Raw genomic sequence first — 15943 nt, 5'->3', positions numbered from 1 at the left:
TTAGCCTATTCTAAATATAAATAGAAAATTAAACCATTTGTTAAATTTTTGCTCATCCTTTTTTGTTGATCCTATTTTCTTAGCTGTCTCCACCTTCTTTTACTTTAAAAGGTAGATGGTGAACAGCTTATGATTTGGCCGTTAAAAAAAAACAAACAACAAACAAAACAAAATCAGTCAGAGGGGCTTTTTTTCTTTTTTGTTTAATCCCTGCACATACGAGGGCTGTCAATAAAGTATAGGCCCTTTTTATTTTTTTCAAAAACTATATGGATTTCATTCATATGTTTTTACGTCAGACATGCTTGAACCCTCGTGCGCATGCGTGAGTTTTTCCACGCCTGTCGGTGACCTCATTCGCCTGTGAGCACTCCTTGTGGGAGGAGTCGTCCAGCCCCTTGTCGGAATTCCTTTGTCTGAGAAGTTGCTGAGAGACTGGCGCTTTGTTTGATCAAAATTTTTTCTAAACCTGGACAACAAAGATAATTTCACCAGTGTTTGGCTTGAGTCTCTTCCTCTTCTTTGTTTCTGCAGTTTTGGAGAAGACTCTGTCACATGGCACAAGTGGATGACATATGAAGACAGATTTTGTCCAGCTTGTAAAGAGTTGGATAAACAGCTGCCTCCATTCTGCCCATCTCTCCTTTCTCACACTCTCAAACACTCACTACGGACTATCACACAAACACTTTATAACATTCTCACACTCACTTTACACTTATCTTCTAACTAACCCATTCATCTTTCTCTGTTTGTGTACTTAACGTGTAAGTATGTACGAGGTCTGTCCATAAAGTATAGATCCTTTTTATTTTTTTCAAAAACTATATGGCGCTTTGTTTGAACAAAATTTTTTCTAAACCTGTGAGACACATCGAAGTGGACACGGTTCGAAAAATTAAGCTGGTTTTCGGTGAAAACTTTAACGGCTGATGAGAGATTTTGAGGTGATACTGTCGCTTTAAGGACTTCCCACGGTGCGAGACGTCGTGCAGCACTCCCAGGCGCCGTCGTCAGCCTGTTTCAAGCTGAAAACCTCCACATTTCAGGCTCTATTGATCCAGGACGTCGTGAGAGAACAGAGAAGTTTCAGAAGAAGTCGGTTTCAGCATTTTATCCGGATATTCCACTGTTAAAGGAGATTTTTTTAATGAAAGTCGGGACGCAGCCGGCGTGGTGCGGCGGCACAGGAAAAACACCTCCGTTGGAAGCCTTAAGGACAAGTTGGAACATGTCCAGCTGTTAAACAATTTCTCATATACTCACTCCACTGAAAGCCATCAAAAGCCACCTGGATTTTAAAAATGGTTATCAACACGGAGGTATTTTTCCGGGTCCGCACGTCTTTCATTAAAAAAATCTCCTTTAACAGTGGAATATCCGGATAAAATGCTGAAACCGACTTCTTCTGAAACTTCTCTGTTCTCTCACGACGTCCTGGATCAATAGAGCCTGAAATGTGGAGGTTTTCAGCTTGAAACAGGCTGACGACGGCGCCTGGGACCGCTGCACGACGTCTCGCTCCGTGGGAAGTCCTTAAAGCGACAGTATCACCTCAAAATCTCTCATCAGCCGTTAAAATTTTCACCGAAAACCACCTTAATTTTTCGAACCATGTCCACTTCGATGTGTCTCACAGGTTTAGAAAAAATTTTGATCAAACAAAGCGCCAGTCTCTCAGCAACTTCTCAGACAAAGGAATTCCGACGAGGGGCTGGATGACTCCTCCCACAAGGAGTGCTCACAGGCGAATGACGTCACCGACAGGCGTGGAAAAACTCACGTATGCGCACGAGGGTTCAAGCATGTCTGACGTAAAAACATATGAATGAAATCCATATAGTTTTTGAAAAAAATAAAAAGGACCTATACTTTATGGACAGACCTCGTACATACTTACACGTTAAGTACACAAACAGAGAAAGATGAATGGGTTAGTTAGAAGATAAGTGTAAAGTGAGTGTGAGAATGTTATAAAGTGTTTGTGTGATAGTCCGTAGTGAGTGTGAGAAAGGAGAGATGGGCAGAATGGAGGCAGCTGTTTATCCAACTCTTTACAAGCTGGACAAAATCTGTCTTCATATGCCATCCACTTGTGCCATGTGACAGAGTCTTCTCCAAAACTGCAGAAACAAAGAAGAGGAAGAGACTCAAGCCAAACACTGGTGAAATTATCTTTTTTTAAATAAAAACCCTTGAACCCCCCCTAAATCTCCATTGTTTTGTACAGCTATAGCACAATCACGTTATAACATAAGTACGTATTAATGTCTTTAAAAGAAAGACAGTCAAAAATTTCAAGATGCACATAGAACTTTTGTTATTAAACATACACAACAGTGCCTTACTGTTTCATGATGACCTCTTGCCAGTTATTGGTCCATGCAAGTGCTATGTTGAAGATTGGCCAGCAGATGTCACCATATTTAATTGTATCAAATACATTGTAACTGAACCAACACAATTGCTTCATATTTATTCAGTGGCTCCGATTGTTCTGAGTTATTTTCATTAGTTACTTCATCCAAACCATCAACATGTCTATTAGACCCTATTCCTACCAGGCTGCTCAAGGAAGCCCTACCATTATTTAATGCTTCGATCTTAAATATGATCAATCTATCTTTATTAGTTGGCTATGTAACACAGGCTTTTAAGGTGGCAGTAATTAACCCATTACTTAAAAAGCCATCACTTGACCCAGCTATCTTAGCTAATTATAGGCCAATCTCCAACCTTCCTTTTCTCTCAAAAATTCTTGAAAGGGTAGTTGTAAAACAGCTAACTGATCATCTGCAGAGGAATGGTCTATTTGAAGAGTTTCAGTCAGGTTTTAGAATTCATCATAGTACAGAAACAGCATTAGTGAAGGTTACAAATGATCTTCTTATGGCCTCAGACAGTGGACTCATCTCTGTGCTTGTCCTGTTAGACCTCAGTGCTGCTTTTGATACTGTTGACCATAAAATTTTATTACAGAGATTAGAGCATGCCATAGGTATTAAAGGCACTGCACTGCGGTGGTTTGAATCATATTTATCTAATAGATTACAATTTGTTCATGTAAATGGGGAATCTTCTTCACAGACTAAGGTTAATTATGGAGTTCCACAAGGATCTGTGCTAGGACCAATTTTATTCACTTTATACATGTTTCCCTTAGGCAGTATTATTAGACGGCACTGCTTAAATTTTCATTGTTACGCAGATGATACCCAGCTTTATCTATTCATAAAGCCAGAGGACACACACCAATTAGCTAAACTGCAGGATTGTCTTACAGACATAAAGACATGGATGACCTCTAATTTCCTGCTTTTAAACTCAGATAAAACTGAAGTTATTGTACTTGGCCCCACAAATCTTAGAAACATGGTGTCTAACCAGATCCTTACTCTGGATGGCATTACCCTGACCTCTAGTAATACTGTGAGAAATCTTGGAGTCATTTTTGATCTTGATATGTCATTCAATGCGCATATATGCTGCCATAGACTTAGACTGCTGGGGGGTTACCATGATGCACTGAGTGTTTCTTTCTCTTTTTGCTCTGTATGCACCACTCTGCATTTAATCATTAGTGATTGATCTCTGCTCCCCTCCACAGCATGTCTTTTTCCTGGTTCTCTCCCTCAGCCCCAACCAGTCCCAGCAGAAGACTGCCCCTCCCTGAGCCTGGTTCTGCTGGAGGTTTCTTCCTGTTAAAAGGGAGTTTTTCCTTCCCACTGTTGCCAAGTGCTTGCTCACAGGGGGTTGTTCTGACCGTTGGGGTTTTTCCGTAATTATTGTATGGCCTTGCCTTACAATATAAGGCGCCTTGGGGCAACTGTTTGTTGTGATTTGGCGCTATATAAATAAAATTGATTTGATTTTGATTTGATTTGGTTCAGAAAGCTTCAGTTTCTTCATCACTATCCTGAAAAGAAGAGAGAAAGAGTACAGGCTTAGCAGGGGCCTCATGTACAAAGCGTGCGTACGTACAAAAACATGGCATATGACCGTCTCCACACCAACATTCAGATGTATCAAAAGTGAAATGACTGTGGAAATGTGCAGTGCGTCACACAAAAATCTTGGCAGGTGTACGCACATTTCTAAAGCTATTCTTCCACTGTCGACATGTAGAGGTGATGCTGGGAAACTGTTAACAGTGTGAAAACAAGAAGTCATCATAAATAAATAATATATGGAATACAAGGTCTGTGAGAAAAGTATCGTGCCTTTTTATTTTTTTCAAAAACTATATGGATTTGATTCATATGTTTTTACGTCAGCCAAGCTTGAACCTTCGTGTGCATGCGTAAGTTTTTCCACGCCTGTCGGTTGCGTCATTCGCCTGTGAGCACGCCTTGTGGGACGAGTTGTTCAGCCCCCTCATCGGATTTTCATTGTCAGGAAATGGCGGAATGATTTGGGCTTTTTTTCCATCAGAATTTTTTCAGAAACTGTTAGAGACAAGCAGCTGGAAACCATTCGAAAAATTTATCTGGCTTTCGGTGAAAATTTTACAGGCTTCACAGAGAATAAGGACTGTTACTACAGCTTTAAGGACGCCCCCACAATGGCGCACGGCGCGCTGTGCACCGAGCCACCATCGAGAGGCAGAAACCACCACATCATTGCAATTTCTCTGGTTATCACAAGAGCTGGACAAAGGAACACCTCTGTTTCAGAGTGCCAGGGGACAAGTAGGGACATGCCCAGCTCTCCACAATTTCTCTTATACTCACTGGGCTCGTAAGCATTGAAAGCCGAGAGAGGCATGTCCCAACTTGTCCTTTAACACTCCGAAACGGAGGTGTTCCTTTGTCTCGCTCGATCAGCGAATCGGTCCTGACGCGCGAAGCCTCCGCGCGGCTTTCCATGACAAAATCTCTTGTTAAAAGTGAAATCTGCCGGAAAATGGCTGATGTCCAGCTCTTGTGATAACCAGAGAAATTGCACACGACGGTCCCAGCTCCACACAGCCATCCGTTTAGAAATGATGTGGTGGTTTCTGCCTCTTGATGGTGGCTCGGAGCGCGGTGTGCCGTGCGCCATTGTGGGGCATCCTTAAAGCTGTAGTAACACTCCTTATTCTCTGTGAAGCCCGTAAAATTTTCACCGAAAGCCAGATAACTTTTTAGAATGGTTTCCAGCTGCTTGTCTCTAACAGTTTCTGAAAAAATTCTGATGGAAAAAAAGCCCAAATCATTCCGCCATTTCCTGACAATGAAAATCCGACGAGGGGGCTGGACCACTCCTCCCACAAGTCGTGCTCACAGGCGAATGATGCAACCGACAGGCGTGGAAAAACTCACACACGCGCACGAAGGTTCAAGCTTGGCTGACGTAAAAACATATGAATCAAATCCATATAGTTTTTGAAAAAAATAAAAAGGTACAATACTTTTCTCACAGACCTCGTAGTGTGACTGTGTTGAATGTTTGGTCTCCAAAGTAAAGGTCAAACAAGAGCAACGTCCATCGGATTCTATGACATATTGCCCTGTAACATGATAATTAAGCATGACACGGTGCAAACTATTCCTTTTTAAAACCATATTAACTCACCCAATAATTTATCACTTTTTTATCAAAATTATAGAAACTAACTTTTGACCCCTGTACAAGCTGAAATTGACCTTTGTCACCATTGTTGCTGTTTTACCCCATAACATTCAATCACTGATAGTCCAACCTATACCTTTTGGAATCTTTGTGACCAGACAAATAATGTGGTGTACTTTTCAATATGATATGAGCATTTTTAAATTTTGACCCCTGTGTAATTCTTCATTTGACCCCTACCTGGCTTCCTATTGAACATTCAAGTGGCGAATGTGCTTTTACAAAAGAGTAATGATTAATGAGTATTTGTGCCAAATATGGTGATTGTTTCCAAAAATGAATAATTGTTACAGTTATCCGCTACACTCAGGGTGTTAAATGTATCACGTGTGTAACCTGTGTGTCTTTTGACTGAACTTTGACTTCATGGACATGTTTAATGATTCAGTTAACCCGTTTTGCCCCACTGGCAACAATTGTTGCCGAAGTGTATCACTGTCATTTTCTACTCACAATAAAAAAAAAATCTCAAAAAGTAATAATGCAACTTTTTCCACTTATTAAAAAAAAAAATCTGGGCATAAACAGGTTAATGTTAAAATATAAAAGGAAACAGCTTTTTCAACAATAAAATACTTTCTCTTTAAAGAGCCTTTGTTTTATTTGGAAGCATAGCAGCAGGTATGAGTTTTCAGAGTTTGTGTCCAACACAAGCTGTTAAGCCGCAAAATGTGAATCAGCTGCAAATCGTGAATTATCTGCAAACCGTTAATTGCAAAACTTGAATACTGAAAAAAATACCTCACAAAATGTGAATGCAGGTCTTGCAAAACATGAATATCATTCATAATGATAGATTTTTTTTTCCAGTTTAAGCAGTTTGTGGATTTCACTTTACGGATCAATTACTGCAGGAGATCTTGATTGCAAACCCTATCACCGCAAAAATTATTTTTTTGTTGTTATTGCCGTGGGGGGGCTCACTACAGCCTGAGGAGGTGATCCGAGCAGCTCTCGCTTCTGGTGTGATCTGCTGGGTGTGTTCCGCTCCGGGGACAGTATCAGGCGAGGAGTTTGACTGAGACGGTCCACCCCGGAGTGGGACACGCCCAGCAGGACTGGGCGCTTGACACCAGAAGCGAGAGCTGCTCGGATCACCTCATTGGCTGCAGTGACCCCTGTCCCCGCAAACCCCCCCCCCCCCCCCCCCAAAAAAACCCCAAAAAAAAAAACTGCGGTAATAGGGTTTGTGATCAAGATTTCCTGCAGTAATTGATCTGTCACCCGAAATCCATAAACTACTTAAACTGAAAGCGCATATATATATATATATAATGAATGATATTCCCATGAGCCTTAAATGGAATTAGTGGGTACAGAAAATGAAAGAATATGCTGTCATGAAGCGAAACCATACACACTTTTGATAGTCATGTTTTGCATTTATGATGTCAGTGTTTAGTTGATGCTGTGTAAGACAGAAGCATGTAACTGCTGTGTGAATTGCTTTGGTTGAAGGAATCAGTTTTGAGAAAACATGAGTTTTGTGTGACGTGTTACATTTTGCAAAAAGCATGCAGAGTTTGATCAAAGTAACTTTTCAGTCATTTTGAGAAAATTAGCCATTTTCTGGAAATGTGTTTAAACATTTGCTGGGGAAACTGTAGTTTTTTGGTATTGTATCCTTATCTGGTGTTTGTAGAAACATCAACAGTAAACATTTCTTTGGGTTAAACAAAAATACACTTTGACACACGAGGGCATAAACCATTTATGCCTTTGGCATCCAAACAGCTACCAGCGGCCCTGGGTAAAGGTAAAAATGTTGATATTTTAATAAATGTATGGACATTTTTTCAACATACATGAAGATTCTCAGCATATTTTATGGCACAAAAGACATACCCTATATATGCAAATCAATCTTTTATAAAGTACCTCAAAGTGATAAAAGTACAAGTATCTTACCATAAAATTACTTTGGTAAAAGTTAAAGCCTCCTTTAAAAGTCTTAAAGTATCTGACATTTACTGTACTTAAGTACCAAAAGTAAAGCACCCATATAGAATGTACTTTAAGTAAAAGTATTGAGTAAAAGTAAAATCCAAAATGAGTGGAGAGTGAAACAGCGACACAAAAAGAACGTCACTGAGGTGTCTGGACAAACCAGGAGGGGGACTCGGCCCCTATAAAAGGCTGGATCTGCCTCTGGTGGTGCAGTTTTTGTTGGTGAGGGCATGTTTTAGTAAGAACAAGATCAAATATGATTTAAAAGTGTACTTTTGACACGTCCACGTCATGCTGCCATATCTTAATTGAAACTCCAGTTTTGTCTGGTGATACAAAGCTGCGGGTGCACTGTTATGTAACTTAAAACCACTCAAAATGACTACAAAACCTGCCAACAAACATAAAAAAACAGCAAAATGTCATATTATCTATAACATTTAAATGTTTTGTGTGCCAGCATTACAAGCAATTTTCCAAAAACAATTCTATGCAGTGTATTATTATTATTATAAATAAAATATAGCTGTCAACACAAACTAGCCTGTTGCTTTGTCGTCTCTCAGCTTCGTACCTGCTTAACATGAATGTGCAGTATTTACGGGTGATTCTTTAACTACGGGCACTATTGGCCTTATAAATGTAATTTCCACCACACCATTGCCTTACAATATAAAGTGCCTTGGGGCAACTGTTTGTTGTGATTTGGCGCTATATACATGTGCTCTGATGTCACTGTTTATCTCCATAGAAACTACCCAAACAATCTTTCATACAAACTGTTTAAAGGGACATTACAGTGTTGTGGTGGAAATTACGGCAATAGTGTGGGACAACTACATTTTGTTTAAAAAAATCACAACAGTTGTATGACATTGAATACCCCAATTATGTTTTGATTATTTTACTGATATTTTATTCAGAGATATTTTAAAACATTAGAAAAAACGTTTCTTTACCATTCATTTTTTATCATTGAAGATCAAAAGTCTGGGTGTGGGACAAGCACAAAACGGCAATATTTGCATATAATGATGGTGAAAAAGGGTTAAAAAGTCATCATAGACTACTAGAACAAATTTCTTAACACACTTTCATTGTAAAGATAACTATAAAAGTGTGAAAGTTCCCCTTTTTTCTGTTTTTCATACAATATGATCAAAGGACATAATAAGTGCCTGTAGTCTAACAATCACCCTTACATCACAGTAAACAGCTTCTTTTTCTGTCTTCATGCCTTCTTTAAACTGATGGGGCTCGTGTCCACCTCAGGTCCTGTCTCATCCTTCAGACCTCTCTTGTTTGCTTTGGCCCTGTTTTATCCTCCGTAACTCCTCCCTCATTCTCTGCACCTGTGCTTCTTTCCACCTGTTGTTCATTGTGGTAATAATTTCCTTGTGCTAATCTTTGTGTCTCTTTCAGTCTTTTCTGCTGGTTGGATGTGTGGTGTAGTTTCCAGTGACTGACCAACTGAAGGACTCGAACGGTAATTCAGGCGTCAGCCAGTTGAAAATAGTGATGCAGCTGTTTTGAAAAGTGTAGCTTAGGTGTGAGGATGGCCTGTTGTTTGGGGTGTGTCACCGAGTCAAATGCTCCAAAGTTTTGAGCAACCTACGTGAGCTCAAGCAGGCAAAGCTCAAGAGGGTTCTTTCTTATTTGTAGAGAGCAACTACATGGAAGATGTGTTACAAGGGGGAATAAGATCTTTGGGAAGGAAAGTGGAGGTTGAAGAGTTTTGTAGGAGGTCTTTAATCAGAGGAGCGCTGTCTGGTGTCTCTGTTTGCGTGACCCCAGAGGAGATGTTGGTGTGTCGTCTTAATGTGATGCCGCAGATGAGTGGCTGGAGGTGTTGTCAGCACTTCTGTCATGTTGACATCTGAAGCTGATTCACTGCCCAACAGAGTGTTAAACTGAATTTGGTTTTATAACCAGCACCTGTGTTACACCTGTCAGTGCTTTGGTCACCTGGCAGGAGCAAACTGAGATGCTGACATCTGCAGGTCAGCACATATGGCAAGTGTGAGGAAGGTGAATGTGGAGGTGACCTCGCTGCAGCGTACACAGCAGGGGTGTTCCACTCCTTCCAGAAAGTGCTGAGGGTGCAGGTTCTCTTCACACCCACCACCAGGTGACTTCATTGATGAACAGATTCTGCTCAAAGTGAAGTTAATCAGTGAGATCACCTGGTGGAGTAGGTGACTGCAAAGAAAACCTGCACCCTCTCAGCCCTTCCTGGAAGGAGTTGAAGAGCCCTGATTTAGAGGCTCTAAAGACTGCAAGAGAGGTGCAGGCTTTGAAAAATAAACTGGACACAGAATCTGCAGAGGCTATGAAGAAAGTGGCGAGTGGTGCGGCGCCCCTTCAACTGTCGTCACAATAAGCTGCAGTGTGGAACAGTCAGAGATGTGATATGGTGACTGACGGTACCTGGGGATGTCCAAATCTGCTTTTGTGATGGTTACAGCTGCTTCACCTGCTCTGCACAAACTGACAGACACAAAACATACTGTAGAGGCAGCTGGAAATTATCTGGTTACTGGCACAAGTTTATTTAATGGTGTCAATTGCTGAACGGTACAGCAGCTTAACACGAGTCTTAAGCATTGCACATATGGTTGCACTTAGTCTATATTCAGGGTTTAATTACTTCATTCTTACACTTTGGATGAGGGGAAAAACATTCATTCTTTTCCTATTATCAAGCTAAATGAATGCACTGCTAAATTACTTAAAGCTCGAATGTGACTATGGCAGGTGTCTGATGACCCAACAACATGTTTACGTGTAAATATCTTATTATTCCGTCTGGTTTTTGGAGCATGTGGTGTGAAACTGCCTGTAACACAAATTGCTTGTAACATTAACCACTGCTGATCTGATTGGACAGTCATGACCTCAGTGAGTCGACCGCTTGTGCGAGTACATCTGAATGCCGTTTCTGCCTGATGGATGACATGACAATGCTCGAACCCACACCAGTGAGTGACTTTTTTTTTCTTCTTCTTCACAGAAGGTTGACTATTGTAGCGGAGGGAAGGAAACTTGAACCAAATCTGAGTCTGAGAGCTGCCATGTTTGAGGTAAGACCTGAATGTTTCATGCAACATTGACTGCACCGCCAAAACCAGCTGATCAACTCTTAAACTTTTTTTTTCCTTTTCAAATATCTAATTGATCAATGCAAAAAAGTCATGTAGGAGCCAAAGGAGATCTTATTAATGCAGATAATTTGGCTCAAAACAAGAAGTGTTGACATCACCTCATTTCATGACCTTTTACAATAACAAAAGTAATGTACATAAAAGTTTTACCTGATGTAACAGAAGAACAATAAATCTTCACATTAGAGAGCTGAAAAAAGTAAAATTTAGCTTTTTGTCCCAAAAAAGATGCTGTCAGTCTTAGCAATTGTTGTTCTCGCACAAGTTTTACAGTTTTGAACAGTGACAATGATTTATGAAATTCTTATTTAGGCCATGTGACAAATTCGTCATCGAGACGTGTTTACATGGCAGTGTCTAGTGATCACTGTTTAATGCCGGTGGTGTTCAGTGTGTTATCAGCTAATTCTGTGAAGCTTTTATAACTTAGCAGATCAGATCTGCTTCAGTCTTTCAGGAAATAGTGGTTACTTTTTCCAACTCCCAACAACAAAAACATTTTCCAGAACAGTTGTAGGTTTCTGACATTAACTTATGCAGGTCTTTTAAAATTTTCTCCGTTTTCTCAAAGGCAACAAATATCAAAATTCCACAGCTGTGTTTTTGGTTGAGTTCTGTTACTGCAACAAAGGGAAAACTAAAAAGATCAAACTTTTTTTTTTAATATTGACTGGGCACCAAATTTGCCTAATTGTTATAAAATCCAAACACTGTGTTTCATTTTCTGTATGAAAACAAAAGTTCTGGTCCTAAAACATGGCAAAAGTAGCACAAGAAGCTTTTGAGGACACACTGTGCAAAACATCCGAATGGATGTTTTCATGTGTGTGTGTTCGAGAATAAACCTGGAGTGGCTCTGGCTCCTAGTTCGGCTCCTACTTAACCTGCGAGGCAAAGCCTGCCCCCCCCCACCCCCACCCACCCACTTAGTGACACAGACAAAGGTCATACACTTGAGTTCAGCATATTAGTGTGAGTGAGACAAATACCCCATAGACATGAGGCAAAGTGCTGCTGACTGCAGCAGAGTATAACTGCCATGAAGTTTCTTGGCTTGAAAACCTCTCATGACATTTGCAATGTCCATCTTCTTGTGATGATGCACAATGAAGGTAATTAAGATTTCTTGATGCCTCTGTTATGGAATGTTCTCCACCTATCAAAGGCTTGTTTATTCATTGATAACCACAAACAGTTACACGTATATATATATATCAGCACCACTTATTAAAAGATTTAAGTGAATGTATGTTTGAGCCTGTATGTATACTTTTGACCCTGTGGATAAAATTCAAACTTGTGCACATGAATTTTTTTTATGTAAATTTTGTACAATAATTCCACCCTGGCAAAAAGTTAAAGGACATCATTAATGGCCCAAAATGACTGACATCATGCTGATGAGTGCATGTAAACATCTGACCTCAGTTGTAGACATGCAAACCCTTACCAAAAAATAGTACTAAGTATATAAAAAGTAAACTAGAAGTATACTTGAAACATACTTGCATATACTACTTTTTGGTAAGGGAAATTTAAATGTTTCAGGCTTACTTTTAGTTTAATGGGGCAATTTCTACAGTCCAATCAAACTGTAAAAGCTTAATTTCTGACCCACTGAAAATGTTTGGCTACAAATCCCAGTATTTGTCTGAAAAGTGTGACCCTTCTGAATAGAATTGGTGGGAGCGCTTTCATTTTAAAAACACTCCCCTTATTGTTTTGCAGCCAAGCACTGAAGATTTGTCCCTGTCAACCCGCCACGATGAAGAGATGGTGAACAACTTATTGTACAGTGATGACTCGGATGGAGACGAAGGGGGAAGTGTGTCCATAACAAAGTCCCAGCTCCCCCTGACAGAACTTGCCCCCTGTGTCTTCCCCTCTGTTATCTCAACCCGCTACAAGACTGAGGTGTGCACCAGCTACGCCTCAACTGGCTGGTGCAGGTATGCAGAGCGCTGTCAGTTTGCTCATGGCCTGAGTGAGCTCCGCCTACCCTCCTACCATCCTAAGTACAAGACAGAGCTGTGTCGTAACTACCACAATACTGGCTACTGTGACTATGGCAGCCGTTGCTTGTTTGTCCACAACCCTACAGAGCAGCGTCCCGTCAAACGCCGCCGCAGGAACATCCCCTGCCGCACCTACAGCACCTCTGGCTTTTGCCTCTTTGGAAACCACTGTAAGTTCATGCACATCGATGGTGGAAGTGTTGGTATCAGTCCAGAGTCACCTGACAATGGTGCAAATATCCCACCTGGCAGCTCCCAGGTCCAGACTCGGACCATGGAACAAAAGCCTCAGAGAACTTTGTGCCACACCTTCAGCACTTTTGGTTTCTGCCTCTATGGCACAAGATGTCACTTCCAACATGTGCCCAACAGGAACCAGAGAAGGGCCTCCTATCCCTGGGCTTCCCCAGGAAGTTCAGGCACATTTTCTCCCTTGACACCTTCCTCCTTCAGCTCACCAAATTCTGAAAGTTTCTCCTCACCTCTTACCACCCCTCCTGCCGACACCACTACTCCAAACACCTTCACCTTCTCCAGCCAGCTAGGTGACTTGCTGCTGCCACTGTGCTTTCACCTGAAGCAGCTGGATGGCACCAACCCTGACAATATTGGGAACAGCAGGGCTATGTAACCGGAGCGTCATTACGCCTAACACCAGCACTAGACACACTTTTAAATGAATAGTTTTATTTCCTTGTAACTTAATTTATTTTTAAATTGACATGTTGGTCTTTGCCTGATAAGCTGAGTTTGCTTTGAACTCTTAGTAGTTCTTCAGCTACAAATTAAAGTGTTTTCTTTTCTTGCAGGTGTCTTCCTGCACCTGTCATTTTAACTGCTGTGCATTTTAGCATGTGTATGTCATAAAATTGATATTAGACTGCAAAGCCTCACAAATAAAGTAACTTGTCATCTATTTTAAACAACCCTTTTTAATCTCTGTGCACATTACTTGTAGTCACACTAATGGAGACTGGATCCATAGTGAGTTAAGTGGCGTCCAGCACCCACTGCCTGAAAAATTAGGATTTGAACACCCTGGACAGATGACAGCAGACTGCCAGCAAACAGATGCATAAGCCCTCCACGCTGGCCAATGGCCTCACTATTTTAACATGTCTTTTAAATTTTAGATGTGACATGTGGTTCTGGTTGAGAATTACAACTCCACAAGTTCCATACTTGAATAATATTTTCTGGGTGGGGGCAACCAAATTTAAAATCAGGAAGTGGAAGTAACTGAAAGTTTAAAATTTTAAACTTCAGAGGTGCTTGAAGTGAACATGTCAGTCAGGAGAAATGACAAAATTTAAGGTTTTTATCAGATGTTGATTTAAAATAAATGAGCAACTAAACTCTGCTCTAATCAAATTCTGGTTTTATTTAAGAAAAAAACTGAAGCTTCGAACTGATTCAGACGAGGCCACATTCACGTCACAATTTGCTCAGTAATGCTCCATTTACACAGATTTCACGACCGACAGGTGATTGGAAAAATGGTCTCTGCTCACCATTGCCCTCACTGGGGTTTCAGGCTGGTCACAGTGGGGTCTCCAGGGTCAAAACAAAGATCCCTCCTTGTCACCATCAGTCCCCAACAGATGCGCGAGTGTATTGAGCTCTTTAAAACACTCGCAGCAGTGGCGCGGCTGGTTAAATGATACATGGATTTCATAATTGGTCTTGTTAACTCTCACAGGTCCCAACCTGAACCTATTGATCGTAATGCTCTCAAATCACTCTGTATGGGCTTGCATCACTAATCGTGGATATTAACATATTTCACTCACAATCCATGCTTGGTGCAAATGCAAATAACAGACCGAACTGGAGACCAGCCAAGACTTGTGGGAGTTGACACGTCATGGTCTTATATGGGTCTCAGTCCAGTGTAAACAGGGCGTCAAGTCCTGAATGGCTCGTGGAGATAATTAGGTCACGGTGAAAGAATGTAGTGGAATTCAACATTGGCAATGCTTGTAGTGTGTGTACTTTCCTGTTTGAATGTATAAAATCATGATTTATGACAGAGCTTATACTTCACAGAAGATGAGCCTTCCATCTACTTATAGTCATGAATATGCTGTTTCCATGGGGGTGCAGGAGTTGGAGGTTTGGTGACAAATGAATGTGATGGGAGTGAAACCTTAAACAAGTAATCATGACACATTCCCCCGGTTCCTGCAAATCAGTAATACAAAATGTCAGGGGATCACCCAAGTACACCCTTATGGTACACATGAATGAAATCGGTTAAATGGTTCTTGAGGTACGAACATGGTGTTTGTGTTCGTTCACGAACATCACGAACACCATGTTCGAGCACAAGGGTGTCCACAAGTGCATGTGGCACCAGGACACCCTGAGCCGGAGGTCGATCGACTTTGTAGTCGTATCATCTGACCTTCGGCCACATGTCTCAACACTCGAGTGAAGAGAGGGGCAGAGCTGTCGACCGATCACCACCTGGTGGTAAGTTGGATCCACTGGGAGGGGAGGAACCTGGTCAGACCTGGCAGGCCCAAACGTATCGTGAGGGTCTGCTGGGAATGACTGGCGGAACCCTCTGTCAGCGAGGTCTTCAACTCCTACCTCTGGGAGAAGTAAGGGATGCCGTCAAGCTGAAGGAGGAGTCCTACTTATCTTTGTTGGTAGGTGGGACCCCAGAGGCAGCTGACAGGTACCGGCAGGCCAAGCGTGCCGCAGCCCGTGCGGTCGCAGAGGCAAAAACTTGGGTCTGGGAGGAGTTCGGGGAGGCCATGGAGGAGGACTATCGGTCGGCTTCGAAGAGATTCTGGCAAACCGTCTGACGCCTCAGGAGGCAGAAGCAGCTCTCCACCCGCACTGTTTACGGTGCGGGTGGGGAGCTGTTGACCCTGACTGGGGATGTTGACGGGCGGTGGAAGGAGTACTTCGAGGATCTCCTCAATCCCATCGTCATGTCTTCTGAAGAGGAAGCAGAGACTGGGGACTCAGAGGCGGACTCATCCATTACCCAGGCCGAAGTCATTGAGGTGGTTAGAAAGCTCCTCAGTGGCAAGGCTCCTGGGGTGGATGAAATCCGTCCTGAGTACCTTAAGTCTCTGGATGTTGTGGGACTGTCTTGGCTGACACGCCTGTGCAACATCGCGTGGCGATCGGGGACAGTGCCTCTGGATTGGCAGACCGGGGTGGTGGTCCCTCTGTTTAAGAAGGGGGGCCGGAGGGTGT

General features: G+C 41.9%; 1 protein-coding gene across 1 annotated transcript in view; it reads left to right on the top strand.

Annotated features, from left to right (window-relative positions):
* LOC117525021 (zinc finger protein 260-like) overlaps window positions 1–13635 on the top strand; it is a 69220-nt gene extending 55585 nt beyond the window's left edge. Inside the window, exons 3-4 of the mRNA XM_034186841.1 lie at window positions 10568–10637; window positions 12447–13635. Coding sequence (XP_034042732.1) covers window positions 10629–10637; window positions 12447–13364 — 927 coding nt within the window. The 5' untranslated portion in view covers window positions 10568–10628 and the 3' untranslated portion in view covers window positions 13365–13635. The remainder of the gene's footprint in view (window positions 1–10567; window positions 10638–12446) is intronic.
* The last annotated feature ends 2308 nt before the right edge of the window (window positions 13636–15943 follow it).

This window comes from Thalassophryne amazonica, chromosome 14 (assembly GCF_902500255.1).
Source record: "Thalassophryne amazonica chromosome 14, fThaAma1.1, whole genome shotgun sequence".
Classification (NCBI taxonomy): Eukaryota; Metazoa; Chordata; class Actinopteri; order Batrachoidiformes; family Batrachoididae; genus Thalassophryne; species Thalassophryne amazonica.
This window is presented reverse-complemented; position numbering and strand designations above follow the sequence as displayed.